At 44.0% G+C, this 23066-nt stretch overlaps 1 protein-coding gene across 2 annotated transcripts in view; it reads left to right on the forward strand.

The window, feature by feature from the left end:
- The window catches only part of LOC140349225 (storkhead-box protein 2-like), a 30808-nt gene that overhangs the window by 2024 nt on the left and 5718 nt on the right, over positions 1-23066 (forward strand). The window contains exons 1-4 of one of the 2 annotated variants that reach the window (XM_072435510.1): positions 7784-8168; positions 12691-12843; positions 20221-22477; positions 22550-22672. In XM_072435510.1, coding sequence (XP_072291611.1) covers positions 12711-12843; positions 20221-22477; positions 22550-22672 — 2513 coding nt within the window. In that variant the 5' untranslated portion in view covers positions 7784-8168; positions 12691-12710. Of the gene's footprint in view, positions 1-7783; positions 8169-12690; positions 12844-20220; positions 22478-22549; positions 22673-23066 lie in introns of those variants that run through there. The other variant, XM_072435503.1, reaches the window with a different exon arrangement.

Below are 23066 nucleotides of genomic sequence, written 5' to 3' on the forward strand. Positions count from 1 at the left end.
TGTTGATTTTTATTTTGGATCTTTTTTTCAAACTGTGTATTACAACTAAAATGGCATTTTAACGCTATTCATTTTAGCTGCCCCCATCCATATGAAATAATATTGGCCTTTGGTTGTTTTCAGATTCTAGAATGTGATGTCATACTGCCAGATGTCATGTCATGAAAAATCCAAAAGATAAATTGACACATTTTTAAACCTGATCATTATTTTTTTTACCCTAGAAATCACTATAAGATAACAAGAATCCCCCGTGACCCCTAACGGGAAAAAGCGGTTGGGAAAAAAAAGAACGAATAACAAGAACAAAATGTTTTTTATATATATATATATATATATATATATATATATATTGTATAATTATGTAATTTTGTATAATATTGTTTACAATATTGTTGCTAGGTAACAGTTGTGGAAAGTAAATTCAATCGCTGGGTTTAGAATTACTTCAAAACATTCTATTGATCAATAATATTCAATACAGATGGGGAGGGTGCAACTTAAATAAATATTGTTAAAATGCAGAATTGCCCTTTAAACCTAATTACTGGTTGGTCCACCCTTAGCAGCAACAACTGCAATCAAGCGTTTGCGATAACTTGCAATGAGTCTATTACAGCACCCTAGAGGAAATTTAGCCCTCATTTTTGCAGAATTGTTATAATTCAAATAGAGGATTTTTGAGCATGAACCGTCTTTTAAAGTCATGCCACAGCATCTCAATAGGATTCGGGTCAGGATTTTACTAGGCCACTCTAAAGTCTTCCAGAGATGGACTTGCTGGTGTTTTGGATCAGCTGCAGAACCCAAGTTTGCTTCAGCTTGAGGTCACGAACAGATGGCTGGACATTCTCCTTCAAGATTTTTTGGTAGACAGCGGTGATTCCATTTATCACAGCAAATCTTCCAGTTCCTGAAGCAACAAAACAACCAGACCACCATATTGTACTGTTGGTATGATGTTCTTTTCTTCTTCTGAAATGCGGTGTTACTTCAACACTAGATGTATTGGGACACACACCTTCCAAAAAGTTAAACTTTTATCTTTCATCACATTTTTTTTCCCTTAACGTCTGTGGGATCATCAATATGTTTTCTGGCAAAATTGAGACGAGATGTTCTTTTTGCTCAGCAGTGGTTTTCATCTTGGAAATCTGCCATGCAAGCAATTTTTGCCCAGTGTCTTTCTCATGGTGGAGTCATGAACACTGACCGTAATTGAGGCAAATGAGACCTGCAGTTCATTGGATGTTGTTGTGGGGTCATTTGTAACTTCTTGGACGAGTTGTCGCTTTGCTTTTGGGATAATTTTGGTTGGCTCCTGGGAAGGGGCACCACCGTTCCATGTTTACTTCATTTGTGGATAATGGCTCTCACTGTGGTTCGCTGGAGTCCCAACGCTTTAGAAATGGCTTTATAACCTTTGCCAGACTGATGGCTCTCACTTATTTTCTTTCTCATTTGTTCCTGAATTTCTTTGGAAATCAGCATGACGTCTAGCTTTTGAGAATCTTTTGGTGTGCTTCACTTTCTCAGGCAGGTCCTATTTACTGGTAAGTGATTTCTTGATTGAGAATCACACCACTGTATATGTAAAGGCAGATTAAACTCATTCACTCGCAGATCTTTTGGTAACTCACTCATGTCTTCTTTTCAGTGTCCATAGCAGTATAAGTGTGGTGGTCATGGTCATCACAATTTCAAACTTTATTTCTATACTAAATAGATTTTGATACCACAGTGGTATACAATAAATATGCTCTTTCATGAGACAGCCAACTGTCATTTACAACACAAAATATTTTTTCTAATACATGATTGGTCTTATCAATTATAAGATCTGATAACAATCTAAATCATTCTAAAACTATTCATGAGAGGTCACACATTTAGTCATACAGTGCATCCGGAAAGTATTTTATCATATTTTTCCATTATTCCAAAACGGATCAAATTAATTATTCTACAAACAATACCACATAATAACAACGTGAAAGAAGTCAGTTTAAACTCAATACTTTGTTGAAGCACCTTTAGCACTAATTACAGCCTCAAGTCTTTTTGAGGTGATGCTACAAGCTGCTACACCTATTTTTGGCCAGTTTCTCCCATTTGTCTTTACAGAACGTCTCAAGCTGAGTGCCGGTTCACAGCTTTTTCAGATCTCTTCAGAGATGTTTAGTTGGGTTCAAGTCTGGGCTCTGGCTGGACCACTCAAGGACATTCAAATGTTCTCCTGTAGCCACTCTTTTGTTCTCCTGGCTGTGCTTAGGTTGTTTTGTTGGAAGATGAACCAGGAAGATATTTTGCCTGGTTAACTGGCACGTTTCATTTAGCATTGTTTCCTATTTGTAATTACAACATTGCGCACACCAGATGGTGCTCATGTGCCCTCATACAATTGTGACATCTCAGTCTGAGTGAAAAAAGTTGTTTTTGCCTGGTGGTCGAGTGGTTAAGGCATACTGCAGTAATTGTTTAACCAACTCACTGTGAAGGCCTCCAACTATCGGTTAAAGAAAAAAATTAAAAAGTGCATCTCTATTACAAAGCAAACTTTTTAATTTTAAATTTAAGCATTTTGAAGTTTTAAAACTTCTAAAAAGTTCACGTTGTAAGAATCTGACCTTCTGTGAAGACTGTGGGTGTGGCCACTTGGGGATCCCCCTGTTACGAACCACTGCTTAAGGCTGTATGTGCTGTTGTATTTGTGGCAGCACAACCTGTGTTCTACATGCTGTAGTTTTTGTGGGAGTACTCTTGTAGCTTGCTTCTGTAATACAGTGACAGAAGCATGTGTTGTAAGTACATTAGATATAGTACACAGGCATATGTCACAGTTATATAGTGCTTTTCTTCTGTCAAGGCATCAAAAAGCATCAAAGGATTACATCAAGGAACCAGTCACCCATACACACACACAATCACCCACCAGATGTGCGCAGACACTGGGGGCAAGTCGGGTTAAGTTTCTTGCCCAAGGACACAACGGCAATATTCACCTGAGGCAACTGCGATCGCACCGACCTGTGTGTCAGTGGATCTGACCGCTCTGAGAGAGCGGGATTCAAAACGTTAGTATGTTAGTATGTTGTAGTAAGTTAAATGTAGTGCAGGTGTTCTTGTACTGTAGTACCGGCTGTAGAATACACTGGTTTATATGTGTTGTAGTACTTGATGCTGTAGTACTCGTGCCTGTGTGCATGTGTGCCCATGTACCGGCGTGTCCTACATTCTGTGTGCACTCTTAAGTGGGTCACAGCAGAACCAGCTGTAGTACTGCGGCACGGCCATTCAGCAGAGCCTCAGACTCCACCCACCACAGAGAGGCGGAGAGCGGGAGAGAGGGAGACCGGAAAGAGAGAGGGAGACAGGAAAGAGAGAGGGAAAGAGAGAGGGAAAGAGAGAGGGAGACAGGAAAGAGAGAGCGAGAGGGAGACAGGGAAAGAGAGAGGGAAAGAGAGGAAGTGAGAGGGAGAGAGAGAGATAGAGAAAGAGAGAGGGAGATAGAGAAAGAGAGAGGGAGAGAGATAGAGAAAGAGAGAGGGAAAGAAAGAGGGAGATAGAGAAAGTGAGAGGAAGATAGAGGGAGATAGAGAAAGTGAGAGGGAGATAGAGAAAGTGAGAGGGAGATAGAGAGAGGGAGATAGAGAAAGAGAGAGAAAGAGAGAGGGAGTTAGAGAAAGAGCGAGGGAGATGGAGAAAGAGCAAGGGAGAGAGGGGTAGAGAGGCAGGGGGGAGAGAGACAGGGGGAGAGAGATAGAGACATGGGGAGATAGAGACTGAAACAGAGCAAGAAATGAAGGGAGACGGGGAAGGAAAGGCAGGAGAGAGAGGGAGACAGGGAACAGGGAGGGAGAGAAAAGAGACAGAGAGCAAGGGAGAGATAGATGGGGTAGGAGAGAGGGAGGGAGAAAGAGAAAGAGAAAGGGAGAGATATGAGAGAGAGCGACAAGGGGAGAGAGACATGGGGTGAGAGAAACAGGGGGAGTAAGACAAGGAGTGAGAGAGGGTGTGATAAAGGGATTGAGACAGGGAGTGAGAGAGGGGGTGATAAAGGGATTGAGACAGGGAGTAAGACAGGGAGTGAGAGAGGGGGTGATAAAGGGATTGAGACAGGGAGTGAGAGAGGGGGTGATAAAGGGATTGAGACGGGGAGTAAGACAGGGAGTGAGAGAGGGGGTGATAAAGGGATTGAGACAGGGATTAAGACAGGGAGTGAGAGAGGGGGTGATAAAGGGATTGAGACAGGGATTAAGACAGGGAGTGAGAGAGGGGGTGATAAAGGGATTGAGACAGGGAGTAAGACAGGGAGTGAGAGAGGGGGTGATAAAGGGATTGAGACAGGGATTAAGACAGGGAGTGAGAGAGGGGGTGATAAAGGGATTGAGACAGGGAGTAAGACAGGGAGTGAGAGATGGGGTGATAAAGGGAGTGAGACAGACGGGGAGTGAGACAAGGAGTGAGAGGGAGTGAGAGAGGGGTCTCTAGTAATTTAGCAGTAAATCTAAAATGTTGCAGCTCCATTGCTAATAAAATAGCAGTCGTACATGTCATACATGTCATACATGTCATACATGTCATGTCATACACATGTTTGGCAAACAAACATACACAGTGAGCATTAGGTTTTCAGACATGAGGAAGTGCGTCCTCGCTCTCCGCAGCACAAACTAACACACTCACTAAGTCGGTGTAATCCAGGGGTGTCCAAACTTTTTTTCACAGAGGGCCGCATTTTGAAACTTACACGGAGCAGAGGGCCACAAACAACCCGACAATGTCGAGGTGAATCATTTGAAATTTTGCATTTGACATTTTTTTGAAGCCTCCACACCTTTTAATAAGACTTAAAACAATGGTCTTTTTTGTCTCCAATTTTACAGTCAAAAGTGCTTTTTGTGGTTTGGACCAGCTTGGCGGGACGCCGGAGGGCCAACAAAAATTGGTCTGAGGGCCACATTTGGCCCCCGGGCTGTAGTTTTGACATCCCTGGTGTTGAATAGTTATAGATAGATAGATAGTAGTTTTTCTAAAAACACTCCAGATGATAACTGAATCTTTTACTACAACAATCATGTTTACATGCATGGCAGGAAAACCAGATAACTGGCCTAGTCCAAACTGATTTTTCAAAATGCATGTAAACCCAGGAAGTATCAATGAAGCGTCTTGGTTTGAATACCTCATCCCAAATAACACATGTGCAGCAGTGTGTGTGTGTGTAGTGTTGTTCCTGCTGCATGTAACAGTGCAGTCCCATCACACTGGGAGCAGACCAGGAGAGGCACCTGCACCAGGGAAGAAGCAGACAAATACCAGCAGAAAAGACAAACTACACTCAGGCTTCCCACATGTGCTTATGTTTTAGTCTGCTACAGTCAAGTTAAAACTAACAGAGCTTCAATTCGTTTGTGCTGCGGAGAAAAAAATACTTAGTTCCTCATCAAATCAAATGCTGACTTATCTAGCTTATCCGTTTGCCAAAAGTGTGGTTATAGATTTAGGAATTACAGCTTTACATTTTCTGTGCTAACTCTAAAAAACTATACATCTCTGTCTCTCAGCTGCCACGTGCACTTAATCGGTTCTTTTGACCTGCTGTAGACGGGACACTGTTACATGCAGTTAGGACTACACGCCAACTTCACCCCATTGGGATCTTTGAGGGGCACAGGGAGAGACGGGGTGGACGCACACAGAAATGCACAATTGCACACACTCAGACGCACACAGACATGCACAAATACCCACACTCAGACGCACACAGACATGCACAAATGCACACACACAGACGCACAAAGACATACACAAATACACACACTCAGACGCACACAGACATGCACAAATGCACACACACAGACGCACAAAGACATACACAAATACACACACTCAGACGCACACAGACATGCACAAATACCCACACTCAGACGCACACAGACATGCACAAATGCACACACACAGACGCACAAAGACATGCACAAATACACACACTCAGACGCACACAGACATGCACAAATGCACACACACAGACGCACAAAGACATGCACAAATACACACACTCAGACGCACACAGACATGCACAAATGCACACACACAGACGCACAAAGACATGCACAAATACACACACTCAGACGCACACAGACATGCACAAATGCACACACACAGATGCACAAAGACATGCACAAATACACACACTCAGACGCACACAGACATGCACAAATGCACATACACAGATGCACACAAACGTGCACAAATGCACACACTTAGACGCACACAGACATGCACAAATGTACACAGACATGCACAAACGCACACACTCAGACGCACACAGACATGCACAAACGCTCACACTCCGTCGCTCACAGACATGCACAAACACAAACACTCGGGTTCACTAAGACATGCACAAATGCACGCACACAGACATGCACAAATGCACACACACATGCACAAACGCACACAGACATGCACAAACGCACACAGATAGGTTCACACAGACATGCACAAATGCACGCACTCGGATGCACACACACAGGTTCACACAGACATGCACAAACGCAAAGACGGACACAAACATGCACAAACGCAAAGACGCACACAGACATGCACAAACGCACACAGACATGCACAAACGCACACAGACAGATGCACACACACGGGTTCACACAGACATGCACAAACGCACACAGACATGCACAAACGCACACAGACATGCACAAACGCACACAGACATGCACAAATGTACAGAGACATGCACAAACGCACACAGACAGATGCACACACACAGGTTCACACAGACATGCACAAATGCACGCACACAGACATGCACAAACGCACACAGACAGATGCACACACACAGGTTCACACAGACATGCACAAATGCACGCACACAGACATGCACAAACGCACACAGACAGATGCACACACACAGGTTCACACAGACATGCACAAACGCACACAGACGGATGCACACAAACAGGTTCACACAGACATGCACAAACGCACACAGACATACACAAACGCACACAGACAGATGCACACACACATGTTCACACAGACGTGCACAAATGCACGCACACAGACATGCACAAACGCACACAGACAGATGTACACAAACATGCACAAACGCAAAGACGCACACAGACATGCACAAACGCACACAGACATGCACAAACGCACACAGACATGCACAAACGCACACAGACATGCACAAACGCACACAGACAGATGCACACACACGGGTTCACACAGACATGCACAAATGCACGCACACAGACATGCACAAACGCACACAGACAGATGCACACACACAGGTTCACACAGACATGCACAAACGCACACAGACGGATGCACACACACAGGTTCACACAGACATGCACAAACGCACACAGACATGCACAAACGCACACAGACAGATTCACACACACATGTTCACACAGACATGCACAAATGCACGCACACAGACATGCACAAACGCACACAGACAGATGCACACAGACATGCACAAACGCACACAGACATGCACAAACGCACACAGACAGATGCACACAGACATGCACAAACGCACACAGACATGCACAAACGCACACAGATGCACACAAACGCACACAGACAGATGCAGACAGATAAACACAAACGCACACAGACAGATGCACACAGACGCACACAGACATATGCACATAGACGCACACAAACGCACACAGACATACGCACACAAACGCATACAGACATACGCACACAAACGCACACAGACAGATGCACACAGACACAGAGAAACCTCCAGGATCATACATGAGGTGCACATTGTCATGGCAACCCCTCCAGCAGTTTGCCACAAGGACCAGTGGCCATTACTCCAGGAGGGAGGAGACATCGTAGAGATGGGAAGTCTAAAGCTTGTGATTGGTCACACCCCCTTGTCTTTGTGTGCTGCAAGGGATTGTGGGAAGGCCTTGGCTCAATCCTCATTTGTGTGTGTGTGTGTGTGTGTGTGAGAGAGAACGGAGGAGGACGACGACGCCTGAGTGTGAGAGGGAGGAGGAGTGCTCAAGAGAGAAAGGACAGAGAGAGAGCTGCAAAAAGAGAGGACCGGACCCAAACCAGAGGCCAGTCGGATCACAACCGGACCACACTTTTGTCTAGAACAGAGGGAACTGTCTGCTAAGGTACAGAGTACAGCTGTTCTTCTGCATCTCTGCTACGGGAAGCCTTAGCTTGTTAGCTGCTGCTAGTTAGCTTTAGCAGCACAACGTTACACCATTAGGCACAGCATAAAGCACAGTGTAGCAGCGCGTAGTGCACGAGCAGAGTGTGAGGAGCAGATGTGGCGCAGGCGTGTGGCGAGACAGTGGTTTCAAAGTTAAAGAGCGTTTGTTGAGCAGAGGCAGCAGACATGGAGGAGCAGAGGGGAGAGCATGACAAAAGGAGGGGGTGTGGTTTAGTGTGTGGACAAAGGGGACTGACTGGCTGATTGTTTACTACCACTGCAGTGTGTGTGTGTGTGTGTGTACGTGTGTGATGTGTTGGTGTGTTTGTTTGTGTGCGTGATGTGTTTGTGATGTGTGTGTGCGCGCGCGTGCTGTGTATGTGATGTGTGTGTGTGCACGCGCGCGCACACACACACAGCCCGTACACAGCGTGCGCGCGCGTGCTGTGTATGTGATGTGTGTGTGTGTGCACGCGCGCACGCTGTGTACGTGCTGTGTGTGTGTGTGTGTGTGTGTGCGCGCGCGCGCGCGTGCTGTGTATGTGTGTGCGTGCTGTGGTCTGGCTCTGACTGGGAGGTGACACGGGGCCAAACAGCCCCGTCACAATTTCAAGCAGTCAACAGTAGTTGTCTGCTTGAAGTTGTAGTTTTTGCTGTCTTTTGAGCTGACCCGCTGAAATGGGGCAATTAATGAATTAATTTCAGAAGCTCTCAAAATGATTTGGATCTTAAGCTAAGACAAAAATGTACAGAGGTATGATGAAAATTATCTGAGCGAGTGTAAAGACAAATTAAACCACTAAAACTCCAGCTAACTCTCTCCATGCTTTCTCAGGGCCGGCCCAAGCCTTCAGGGGGCCCTAAGCGAAAACATTTTTGGGGGCCCCTCACCACGTCATCAGAATCAGTTTTATTGCCATTGTCAGTAAACAATTCACATATGGGAACTTTCTTCAACGCAAACAAAGCGCACCAAAACTCCAGGGCATCCGTTTGTCAGTTAGTTTATTCTCAGCACCTCACAAGCTCAAATATTGATAACTTAAATCCCACAATGCAACTTGGTATTCCGCTGACATCACCTCTACTCCCTGTACAAATACCACACGTCCCAGATATGTTTTTGGGCGTATTTGTGGCCGTTAAGGGTCGGCAGCCACATTAGCACATTAGTTTAAATTAATGAACAGGGGGGTCTGGGGGCTTTACCCCAGAGATTTTCAGACCTTTTTTTTCGTGTATTCTGGTGCATTTTAATGTGGTCCAGCCGGCTAAAGTATGAGTAAAATGTTGAGGTTGTAATGCTATAAAATGATGATGTGATGAAACTGTGCCAGGAGAAAATGACTAAAGCCAGTTATTAATACATTAGTGTACTTAATTACTCAATACAATATTGGCTATGAAAAATAATTATGATCAAATTGATTCATTTTAACTGAAAATGTAAAAGTAATAGTTATCCTTACTAATTTATCTTTTACAGCTCCCAACTGTTCCTTCTTGCCAAAGTGACAAAAAACAAGTTATATTAAATTATACAAATGGCATAAGCATTGCTTGATTAACAATTAACACTGATAAAACAGTGCAAAAATGTTATTCCCAGAGAATGAACAGAACTAAGTGAAGGTCCAAACCTCGCTATAGTGAAGAGACTGCGTTTCTGCAACTTTGCCACTTTTGTATAAAAATATATAGTATTATTCTATAACAGACGTAATCATAATATGTCTGGTTATTTTTCACTATCAATTTATTATTTTATTATTACTAATTTATAACAAATAGTCTAATGATGCTTTTTAAATAAATTTAAATGTTTTGTTGCTCTATTAAAAGTGAATTACAATATAAATGTTTGATCTGATCTGAACGTCACACACTGGACTCCTGCATGAAACAATGCTGCGATGTGATTGCATGTGCATAAACCTTTACGTTCCTCTTATTGCAAGTTAAGAAGTCAAAGTAAAACAGACATCACGAGTCACGATTGATCTCACACATGGTGATGTGAGAGAGAGGGACGCAAACTCAAACCTGCTCATCTCTAACTGAGGCTGCACAGGGGCCCGGGACAGGGGCCGCACACTGTTCACTCCAAAGTCTCACATCAGAGGTTCTGGACGAGACGGCGCTCGTCCGGACCGGATCTCCGCCTCTTAGTGACCCGGACCATAGACGCCCCTCACCGGCCTCACCTGCAGCTGACACTACCGGGCTGGTGTAAATGTTAAGCTTATTATCTTTCATTCAGACATATTATGCGCGGGGCAGAGCTCTCGTCGCCTCCAGCCTGAGCGAACTAACGTGACAGAATCGTGTTGTTTCAAACAGCAGCATTAACCGTCTCTTTGTAAGAGAAGTTCAATACCTGGAGAGTGTTGTTGAGTTTGCAGTTTCTTTACATCGTCAAGAAGTTTCTTCTTTCGTTTTTCGGCATCGGGGTATATTCCTCTGGACATGAGGACCACGTTGTGTTGTGTTTATGTTTTGCTCTTCTGCTCGCGCACAATGAAGTTGCCCAATCAGCGCAGGTTTGGTGTCTTGGTTGCCAGATTGTCATTACAAATAAATGCGGTTTGTGCGTTATGTTACAGCTGTGTGCGCTGCCGCGCCAGCAGCGCTACTACACTAGTGGCACACGCTGCGTTTGCACTTCGCATAAGACGGGTTGCCAAATTGGGGGCCCTATTAACGCCTCGGGGCCCTACGCGGCTGCTTAGTTCGCTTATAGGCTGGGCCGGCCCTGTGCTTTCTCAACTATTTTGCCACCAATTCTTCATAATCAGAAGAGACGTCACAGTTAGAAATGCCAGAGGATAAAATGTTAGTGTTATAATTATTGTAAATCCTTTCATTCACATTGTCTATTGACATTACAATTCCTCCTGTATGTGACCAGCTTTATCAAATCAAACTTTCTAATTGATAAGTAAAGCTTATCGTTCAAAGTATCATGGAATTGAAATTACTTATTATTGCTTCTAAAATTGTCACGATTATACATTTTTTGCTATGTTTTTATTCTGGCCAAACTAATCAACATGATCAATAACCAATTAAATCGAAATATCAATTTTATTGAGCGTCATTAGCAAACTGCTATAGCAAATGACAAAATATCCAGTTTTATTATGGGGCATAAATGAGCCTAAAGCAGCATTCACACCGCGGCGTCCAGTTCACATTGAAAAGTCTCATGTGGACGCGCGTCTTGGGCGTCCTGCGTTTTAGCCCATCGCCTCAGTTTTTGGACTTAGTAAATGAAATACACCAGTAAATACGTAAAATAAATACACCTTCTCCACCTTCTCCACCTGTTGTGCCATCGCACAGCTACACAGGGAAACACAACAACCCCTCCACTGCACATGTGCACTGGACGCCTCGGACACCCTTTTTTTTTTTTTTGTGAGTTTATTTTTTGGATGTGCGAGGCGTTTGCCTTAAAATGTGCAGGTGTCGAACTCCTGCGTTGGGCGCGAATTGAATGCAGCTTTAGAATGAGCCTGGGCTTTATCAGAAGCAGAATAAGACTTTAAAATAATGCAAAGAAGACCATAAGGTTTAATAAAGGTATTTTGTGTTGAGTCTTGTGTAAAGTTGGACAAAAGCTCAACCATAACCTTTTAAAGAAAATGTTTTATTATTTCAGTGTATATATAGTATCAAGAATTGAGTATATTCCTTGGCATTGAAATTGAGTTTGAAATTGTAGTATTGTGAAAACACAAATCTGAATACTGTTTGTTTTTTGTCAAAGTGAGGACTGACTGAAGCTCACAGCGGGATGTGTTTGGACATGGTGATAAGTCTTTACAGGCTTGTCATTCTTCTTTCATCCACTCGCTCATACTTGGGCACTGAGGGTTAAGTGTCTTGTTTAAAGACACAATTATATGATTTGGTTTGAGCGGAAATCGAACCTCTGGAGCTTCGGTTAGTGGACAAATCGGAATCAGAAAAGGTTTATTGCCATTGCCCATGAATGAACAGAATTCACAAACGTAGGAAGTTGCTTTGAACTATGAACAATGAAAAAAATAACCTAATATAAAATCAAAAAGACAATTTCTCTAACCACTGAGACACTGTCGCTCGTGATTCAACAAGTTCAAATTGTGAGTTTTTCTGTTCAGTCAGGTGTATTTAAATATCTGAAAAAGGTAAATAATGTGCTGTCATTTCATTTGTTTTATCATGCTGTGCCGTTTGTGTTTTCTTTATAATTTATTACTATTGTTGATGGTTTTTCTCTCTTGTCTTTCTTTCTGGTTGTGTTTCTGTGTGTTGTTTTGTAAATAACTACTGTTAATGTATGAATGAAATCACAAATATCTTTGGTGTTTGATGGCATTTCCAAGGCCCTTATCATTAATATCAGTACAGGTAGTATATGCTTGCTCTTGTCCCACTCAGCGAAGTATCAGCCTGCGGTCTTTTCACCCCTTTCCCTTCTCTTCTGTCTTTATCAGGTGATGTGTCGCCCATCAGTATGTCCCCCATCAGCCAATCACAGTTCATCCCTTTGGGAGAAGTACTGTTATTGGCTATCTCGGCTATGAACTCCGCCCACAAACCTGTGACTCAGGAGGCCCTGACCGAACACCTCCAGACATGCTTCCCAGGTAAGCTCGTCATCATCACCTTTTTATGGAGGAAGAAAGCCCAGAACTGCACAGGGCACTGGGCAAGGTGGCACGGCAGACAAGTTGGCACTTTTTAAACTTTTTTTGATTGAGCACAGTTTTCAGATCAGTTTATTCAAAACAAATACATTTGGCTTTAAATCTTAACTTCATGACCATTGACTGAATTAGTGCAAACCACATACCGTATTTTCCGGACTATAACTCGCACCAGTATTAAATGCAGTTGAAAATAACAAATACTATCACATATAAGTCGCTCCAGAGTAAAAGTGTATATATATAAGTAGAAGTCTCACCCCGGCCAAAATTATGAAAAAAGGTGCGGCTATATATATATACGGAAAATACAGTACTTTTACGACCACAGGACTCGTCCATTGAAAATCCTCATTTGAAAAGATGGGGTATCAATCCGATTGGCTTGATAAATCCTAACCTGGCCAGCCAGATGAATTCCCACGATATTCACAAACTCTTGATCTGGTCAAAAGGACAAATCTACACAAACATGATGATGCTGACAGATGTATTTTGGTCTATTTTAGCAGATTTAAGGACACTATAGTTTTTTAGAAACATGCACTTAGAAGCACTTTGGAGAAGTCTGTGCTTTTCTGGATTCAACAACAAGTTAAATTTTTTGGCTTGTATTATGATTTGACTAATCAGATTCAAATATTTGTCATAACCTTACGTTTTTATTCCTCCGCTTTCAGCGGGAGCCTCTGAAGATTGATAAATGTTTAGAACTCAATTAATTCTGGCATGACCCAAATTGGAGCAATCCCACTTGACCCAAACGTTAAGAACATTGTTGCCATTTGTTTTTCTATCTGTACATTGTTCAGATAGCCCTTTTAAAGTGTACATAAATGATGGAATGATTGAAGAAGTCAAAGGGACAAAATATTTAGGAATCAGAGTGGCTAGGACTCTCGCCTCACAGCAGGAAGGTCCTGGGTTTGACTATGTGCAGAGTTTGCATGTTTCTCGCTGTGTCAGGGTGAGTTTCCCCCATTATCCCTGAAACATGCACCATAGGTCATGTTTATTTATTTAATATGGACATAGCATTTACATTGGACGAACCAGATGCAATGTTTTAAGTGTTATAGCAGAATATGCAAATTTTCAACATCTGTTCAATTTAGAGTTGTCTATTTTACCTAATACATGCATGTCTTTGGACAAATCCTCCAGCTAAGGAAACTTTAATCCATCAGTAAGCATTTGTGTTGATCAGGATGTGCTGCATCACAACTGTAGTCATTCTTTATCAACTAAAGACAGTGTTATATATATATTATATAGTGCTTTTCCACCTTCACACCACTCAAAGCGCAAGTGTCTTGCCTAAGGAAGCAAAGACATTTGCTCTTGCTCCTCACTGTGGCACCTGGTGTTCCAATGGTCTTCCAACCAAGCACTCCAGGCCCTGTCCTGCTTAGCTTCAGAGAGCTGACAAGATTGGGCATTGATAAGCAGGTACAGCCATGCTCTGTGCATTGATTAGTTGACTAAAATTAAAAATCTCTCAATACACCTGCCTGGAGAAACTGTCTCTACGCCATATGAACGGTTCTTCATCTGGCACGAAGAAGAACTGGTTCTCCTCCTGAAGAACTGGTTCTCCTCCTGAAGAACTGGTTCTCCTCCTGAAGAACTGGTTCTCCTCCTGAAGAACTGGTTCTCCTCCTGAAGAACTGGTTCTCCTCCTGAAGAACTGGTTCTCCTCCTGAGTGGTTCCAGCTCCACTGTCTGTTTTGCGTCAAACGCCGTCTTGTCCGGAACTAAATTTCGGACACGAAACCTTTTCTTGTACCATGTAAGCCCCTCATTTTCGTAGAACGCAGCAGTACATCCTCTCGTTTGTGATGAGTAGGTTTTAAGTGATGCGTTTTTTCCAAATTTGAAATGAACTGCGTCTTTCCTTTGCATTCACCCTCTCACTTGCTTCCTCACCACCTTGCTTGCTCCAAACACAGGAGCCCAACACGGGGAGGAGCCTAGACCAATCTCATTGTGTCAATCAGTGATATTAATTCTCCACATCTAGGATGTCAAGTTGGAGTACCCCAAGTCTCTATACTCGAGCCTATTTTATTTTATTAAAAAAAAAAAAAAGATTTTGTGGCCTTTTTTGGGCTTTATTAGACAGGAGAGCGAAATGGGGGATGAACGAGAGGGGAGGACACGCAGTAAATTGTTGGACTCGGGAATCGAACTATGACACTGCAGCCTGCTGCACTTGGAGCCTGTTATATGTGTGTTGTGCCTTAACCACTCGACCACCGAGCAGCACCAGCTAACTTTGTCCACCCAGACTAAGATGTCACTATTGCATGAGGGCACATGAGCACCATCTGGTTGCGCAATTGTGTAATTACTAGGGCCGGGTAAAAAAATCGGTGTAATTCAAATTTTGCAATATCGATTCATACGGCATGAGATCGATTTTTCCCCATCAAGTCTTGTGCGTGGTGCAGCAGTGGTGCGTTTACGTCCGCCTGTCAAGCGTGCAAGACGCAGGTAAAACTCGGCTCGGCGAGCCGTCCCAACTCAAGTCTGACGTCTGGAACCATTTCGGATTTAAAACAAAGAGCCGGATAAAACCAAAGTGGTTTGCAAAATCTGCGACGCGGAGGTCAGTTATTGTGGAAATACTACAAACCTCAGAAACCACTTGACCAGGTATCACACTACGCTAACGTTAGCTTCCGACAACAAGCCGTCCGGGGCAAAACAAAATGAAACTGAGGGAATCACTTACAGCCGATTCTCCGCGGGTCATAAAGATAACAGAAGCTGTCGCAACTTTTGCCTGCAAAGATTTACGCACCCGTACTCCTGACGAGCCACACCGCTAATAATATGGCCGTGGCTGCAGAGCCGCGGCGCGGTCAAATGGCCCAGCAGTTTCAGGAATTGCGGCACTGCCATATAGCCTCATGGCTAACCCTAACCTTAACCCTGACCCTGACCATAACCCTAACCTTAACTCGGCGCGGTCTAAAATGGCGCGGTCAAATAGCGCTGCAGTTTCAGGAGCCGCGGCACAAAATAACATGGCAGTTTCGGCCGCGCGCCGCGGCTCTGTAGACACTCCCTAATAATATAGCTAATATGTTGACGGGGGCCATACAGGAGTGGGGGCTGACCAGCAAAGACCCAGCAGTCGTGACGGACAACGCTACAAATAATGGTTGGTGCAGTGGAGATAATGCAGCTGATGCACGTCGAACACACTGAACTGAGCCTCACAAGCAGGTCTAAAAACTACTTTATATTTCAAAATTTTACTTTTGAGACTTGAGACAGTTTTGTTTACAGCTGAAGTTTAAACTGTTCAATTTACAAGTTTGTACTTAAAACCAGTTTATAGTGAAAAGAAAAAATAAAGTACATTTGTATTTTGTAACACAGTTGAGCCATTTTCATTATTTAAGAGCAGATTGAATTGAATCGAATCGTGATTAATCGATTCAGGACGTTATGAATCGAAATCGAATCGATTTAGGAAATTGGCCATGATACCCAGCCCTAGTAATTACAAATAGGAAACAAGGCTAAATGATCTATAACTTGCCAAACATTTGTCCACATATTAATACTCAGCTTTATGCAGACGGTGCTGTACTTTTTATGTTGAACTCTCTGAACAACTGACAGCAGTAGTGACTTGTACTGACGAGTGGCTCAGAAAGTCATGTCGTCTGACTCTAACAAGACTGTTACTGTGGTATTTTCAAAACGCCCAACAGTAAAGCCACTCTCAAAGACTCAAATTGTAAATTAATTCAAGTATCTTGTTGTGACTTTCGGACTTCAAAAAAATAAAAATATTCGTAATTTTAAGAAGATGCTGCGAAAATGTTTTTTTTGCTCTGTTTTTTAATATTCCATTACAAAATGGTCAAAAATAATAATCTAAGATTTGACAATTCCAAAAAAATTCAAATTTGCGTCTTTAATTTATAAAAAAGTTTACGTGCTCTTTCTCTGCCACTCCAGAATAAGTTTATTAATCATATCTGGAACAAGTAACAGTGCCTTCATTTGAGACCCACTGCCTTCACTCAAGGCAAGTGCTGTAAGTCACAGAGACTTGGAACAGCATCCCAGCTGCTCTCAGAGACAGTCTTGATATTAAGCACATTTCATTTGTGCTGTGTATGTGTTTCATGTTATATATTGTTTCCGTCCTGACCTGCCAGGGACGACAGATGGAAAGTCTTCTGGCATATTTACATTGTATGGCCATTAATATGCACTGTCCCTTTTTAAATAAATTAATCTAAATCTGTGTGTTAAGCTGCAAAAGATGTACAGAGCCCAATGAGGAAAGGAATTTAAAGACGTTCCTAATAATTACCTGCGTTGCACCAATGAAATTTCCCCATGTGGGACAATAAAGGATTATCTTATCTTATATAAGAAATGTGCATTTAGGAGTGTTGCCACAGTACATGTGCATGCACTGTGGCAGTGAATCTTCCTAAAGGCCGGTCATACCGCCCTGTCAAAGCGTCCAGTTTACATTCAAAGTCTATGTGGACGTGGGTCTTGGGCGTCCAGCGCTTTTGCGGTGCGATTCCTGCGTTTTGAGCGTTGGACGCATCTGGGGCGTTTGAGTGTCGGGCGTTTTGAACGTTTTGGACGTGCGGCAGACGCAGAGAAGTTGGATAATGCTGAACTTTTTTGCGGCAGATGCCTTCAAATGTACGGGCGTCCAGTGCGGATTTGGACGCAGCGCTGTGAACTCATCTTAAGAATAAAGTAATCTGCAGAGGGCTTTAAATGATTTTCCGTTGATGACATGACAATGTTCATTTTGCTGTCTCATATACTGTATGTCTTCATTTTTTCCACATTCAAGTGTAATGAGTTTGCATTATTCTTTTATGACAAGGTTCAGGGCATCAAACGGCTATAAATTCCACATGCCTGTGCAAATAAAAACCCTAAAACCACCTAGAGCCTTAGGCGCTAAACTCACTTTGCACCTGTAACTGACAAAACTATCCATCCACACGCCCCGATGTGTTACCCACCAGATTGCTAAAGTCAGTTTGTTAGCACCACTCACTCACATTTAACAGGTCACAAATAAATGCTACTTTCACCTCATTTTCTTGGCTCTCTTCCTACAAATGTAGTCTAAAAACTGCCTTGGCTGCCACCATGTTGGTATTTCTTCCAATACTCTGACTCTGAGCGTCCTCTGGTGGTAATTTACCAGAACAAATCAAAATGACTTTCTCCAGCTGAACTCGGACAAGACTGAAATCATCGTCTTTGGCCACAGAAACAAAGAGAAGGTCTTAGCGGTCACCTCCACTCTAAACCCCACGCATCAAGGTAGAAATCTGGGCCTCCTGCTGGTGCCAGAGTCGGGACTAAACATGGACCGGCCTCCTGCTGGTGCCAGAGTCGGGACTAAACATGGACCGGCCTCCTGCTGGTTCCAGATTCGGGACTAAACATGGACCGGCCTCCTGCTGGTTCCAGAGTCGGTACTAAGCATGGACCGGCCTCCTGCTGGTGCTGGAGTCGGGACTAAATGTGGAGAATCTACGTTTCAGTTTTATGCAGCTAAAATCTTCCTGAAGATGTGAGACAGGTTCTACTCTGACGATGTTCAAATCTAAGCTAAAACAGTTTTGTTTAGCTGTGCACATGACAAACGATTTTATTTGCACTCTTCTATTTTATGTCTCTTATCTGTTTTGGGATTTGAATGCGTTTTCCTGTCATGTGAAGCACTTTGAATTGCCTTGTGTACGAATTGTGTTCTACAACTAGTCTTGCCTTGCCTTTTATTTTAGTCAGCAAAACCAAATGTAATTTCAAACTCTAAGTGGCTTTACATAGCTACAACTTTCACAAATAAACAACACAACACGTGAGCAGAAAACCACTTGCCCCAAGTTGTAAACAAGACATTTTATTTCTTGCACTTACTGTGGGACAGGAGGTGCACAGTGCCATCTGTTGGACAGATGCCTGTACTGCAGCCAATATGGGGTTGCTAACAATGGCAAAGTGTATCAAAATACTGCTTAATCATTTCCTATCCACTGCTTTAACAGGTTTCAGATTTCCAAACGTTCAAGCTCCCAATGAAATAGCACATTGTACACAAGTCCAGTGTTCTACTCGGGCAAGATTATCTAAAAAGTAGGGCTATGAGATTAAGAAGATTTTAAAAATGCACTACAATATGAATTTAGATATTATATAAAATCTTTAATTGCAACAAAATTGAAGGCATGCAGCACAAGCCCTGCCACTTTAACACATTATGAAGTAAATTGCTGATAATTATAAAGACAAACAATAAATTAATAGAAAAACTAATTAATGCCATTGACACAATATTCTTAAAGCAGGATTTCCCCCCCAAAATATACTAAATATAAAATTCTGGTACAAAACACAAGTGATTTTACTGCAATATTAATTTATTGCAGCCCAATAAATTAATATTGCAGTAAAAACACTTTTGTAGGTAGTTTGTATCTATGAGTCAGAAGTATTTATTCATATTCATATCCCAAACACAGACAAGATACACATCCCGGTGCAATTTTATAAAAAAGACCCATGTTTTTAATTTTTTTATTTAGCTGAAGAACAGTGTTGAGTAGTGATGATAACACGGCCAATCACCTGATCGGAAACATATTGCAATATGTTTGTAAAAGGGATCTCACTCTATTCAATTTTAGAGTTTCAATCATTGTGAGAAGTAACATCAGAATTTAACGAAATATCCCTGATTATTGCCTGATTAAAAAAATACTGTCACAGCTTTTTGAAATCAAACGTTTTAATATTTACATTTTCAGTCTGTTGAACTGCAGGAGGTTTAAACTAGAATAGAAAGTTTAGTTTACCTTACAAAAGAAACAATACCTGTAACGGCCAGAGGTTGGTCATGATACATCCCAACAGCGATGGATGAGTCCAGGCCTAAGATGTGATCCTGCACAGACGCTGTGTGAGCCTCTCCATCAGCCTCTCGTCTGTCTGCATGTGCTTGCATCATTCTGCTCACCCTGAAAGGCATTCATGATGTAACTGGCAGTAATACTTAAGAGCAGCTATTGAAGAGAAGCAGGGACACCACATTAGTCCTGATATTAAAAAAAAAATACCCATGGTCACCCCTGGATTTTTCACAAAAAGAAAATACTAACTCATTTTTTATTTTTGGATGTTGCTCTGTACAAAGTATAATACAATTGTAGCACAATGAAGCTGCTTTAAGAGAAATAACAACTGCCATTAGCGCTGTATAGTCATGAGAGTGCTTTATCAATAAAACTTGTGTTTCTCTTTCTGTTTCCCCAGGGGTTCCAACTCCCACAGAGGAGGTGCTGCACCACACGCTGAGCATGCTTGTCCGTGACCGGAAGATCTACCCGACGCAGGATGGATATTTCATTGTGACTCCTCAGACCTACTTCATCACTCCCAGTTTGATCCGGACCAGCTCCAAGTGGTACCACCTGGACGAACGCGCTGAGCGGCACCAGGCCCAGCAGCTGCAGAGTCACCAGCAGCACCAGCAAACCCAGTGCACCTCTCCACTGTCCGGCACCATCACCCCATCCACAGCAGGGGGCGTCAGAGAGCGCACACACGCCAAGTCAGGCCAGAACCACAACGATTGCTTCTACAACTACAGAGGAGACGAGCCTCCCAGTCACCATACCACTCTGCAGCGGCGCTCGCCCAAGGAGCACCGCGACTACCCCTCTCACCCCTCTCCACACTCGCCTCACTCCCCACAGACCCCTCCGCAGCAGTCAGGGGCCCCTGAAAAGAGCAGGGCCACCTTAAGCTTCCCCTTCAAAACCGATACGCTGACTAAACACCGGGCTGCGAGCGGAGGCGGCGCGGCTAGTGCTACGCTAGGGGACACTGAGAAATCTGGAACAACGGGAAACATGGGGAGTCGCAAGTTTGGTTTGAAGTTATTCCGTCTGAGCTTTAAAAAGGACAAAACAAAGCAGCTAGCTACGTTCTCAGCACAGTTTCCTCCAGAAGAGTGGCCCCTGCGAGACGAAGAGGTGCCGACCCAGCTGCCCCGCCATGTGGAGATGGAGATCATTCGTCGAATCAACCCTGACCTCACAGTAGAGAATCTAGCCCGCCACACGGCTGTAATGAAAAGGCTGGAGGAGGAGCGCGCTCAGAGGAGTAAAGTGTCTTCGGCCAATCACAGCTCACGGAGCCGCCGCAGTGGCGGCCGGCACCGAAAACAAACGCAAACCAAAGCTAGCCGGTCCCACAGTAAGACCAGAGGATCACGAGGAGAGCCTAGCGACGGCTCTCATCTGGGAATGGTGGACAGAGACTACCGGGCTTTCTCCTCATCGTTGGCACGATCACCACGAGAGCACGCCCTGGCCATGGAACGCCAGCGAGCTCGGCTTCACCTTGCCCACAGCAACCCCAACATCCTGGAGGCCTCTCATATGCCCATCACGCCCGAATGGGACGTGTCAGGAGAGCTGGCCAAAAGAAGAACAGAGATGCCTTTTCCTGAGCCGAGCCACGGCCCGTCCGCACAACCGTCCAAAGTCCACCGCTCCCACTCCCATACCCAGGAGAGGAAGTCTAGGCACGAACGCAGCGACAAGGCCAAGGAGCGCTCGCGCTCCATGGACAACTCCAAAGGGCCCCTTGGCGCGGGGCTCATAGGACCTCCGAACTATTTTGATGACAGGAGTCGTTATTACACTGATGATGGCACGCTGAGAGCCAATCAGAGCGTTTCACACTACTCCCGGACCACGCCTCCTTCAGCTAAAGCCTCTGCTGAGGCTCTGGGGATGGACATAGCCCGAAGCTTGGAGAAGAGTAAGAGCAGAGACAGTCTGCCGGCTTACTCACCAAAAACTCTGGTGACCTCTGTGGCCCCCGATGACTACTTCCAGTGTTCTGGCTCCTCTGATGCTGTCACATCACTCAATCCTCTGGGAACTCTAGGCAAAAGCAGCCATGATGGCTTGAAAATAAGCAGTTCTGAAAGACAGTTGGAAAGACAGACACCACACCTGTCAGAAATGAAAGAGGACTTGACAAAGGTTGGACCTAAAGGAGGCAGCTTGCCCCCAATCCCTCTGTCAGTTCCTGAGTCCCCTCTCACAAATGGGAGACTCTCCCACAGTGCCTCTTCTGGTCCAGACAAACGTAAAGATATCTTTAGTAAAGACACTCTTTTTAAACCCCCTCCCAGTCTGCCTCTGCCTGGCTATAGTTCTTTAAGGAAACCTGTGGCCCTGGCCTCCACCACTCTGTCGTCATCATGTGAAGCTTTGGACTCGCAGGAGGCGTATGATGCCCCCAAGCCACTGGTGGCCACCACCTCGGCCCCCCCGCAGGGTCCTGAGACCACCCCTAGTGCAGCAGAGGCGTCTTTTGACTACTATAATGTGTCGGACGATGATGAGCTGGACGAGAGTGGAGCTAAAGGCAGAGGAGCAACAGAGAAAGCTGGGGAGGGAGGTGTGGGCAAGGTGGGAGGCACAGGGACCATGCAGTGGCTCCTGGACCGAGAGAAAGAGCGAGACCTACAGAGGAGATTTGAACGAACTCTCACCTTCCCTGGTGCTAAAGACAACCTCCAAGAACCTGGTCCCAACCAGCAGTCGGCGCACTCGGCCAGGCTCACCTTCCCTGGTGCTAAAGACAACCTCCAAGAACCTGGTCCCAACCAGCAGTCGGCGCACTCGGCCAGGCTGGACAGCATGGACTCCAGCTCTGTGACAGTGGACAGTGGATTCAACTCTCCACGGTAAGAATCTGGACTTTCACTGAACGGTGCATCCTATAACTTTTCTACTGGAGGCTCTGCCACCTGCTTGTCACCATGGGCATGTTATCGCTGGAGACAAGCAGGTGATGCCATCGGTCAAAGTTACAGGTCAGATTTGTTGAGAGGCGGGCGCCCTCACAATATTAACTTTTATAATATATAAACAAAACAGAACATGAAGATAAGGGGAAACAAGAGATTTGATTTTTCATTTGATCTTTGGTTTAAAAATACAAAATTCAAAACGAGGATCTGAATGTGGATTAATTACCTAATATAACTTATTCTAACTTATATTAATATTATGTGACCCGGAAATGTGCTGTGAAAATCTGTGAAATCACTGTGGCCAGTCACTAGAGAAAAGCCAGAC

Source organism: Eucyclogobius newberryi, unplaced genomic scaffold (genome assembly GCF_026437365.1).
Source record: "Eucyclogobius newberryi isolate DKJ021-1_F unplaced genomic scaffold, fEucNew1.0.hap1 SCAF_11, whole genome shotgun sequence".
In the NCBI taxonomy this organism is placed as follows: Eukaryota; Metazoa; Chordata; class Actinopteri; order Gobiiformes; family Gobiidae; genus Eucyclogobius; species Eucyclogobius newberryi.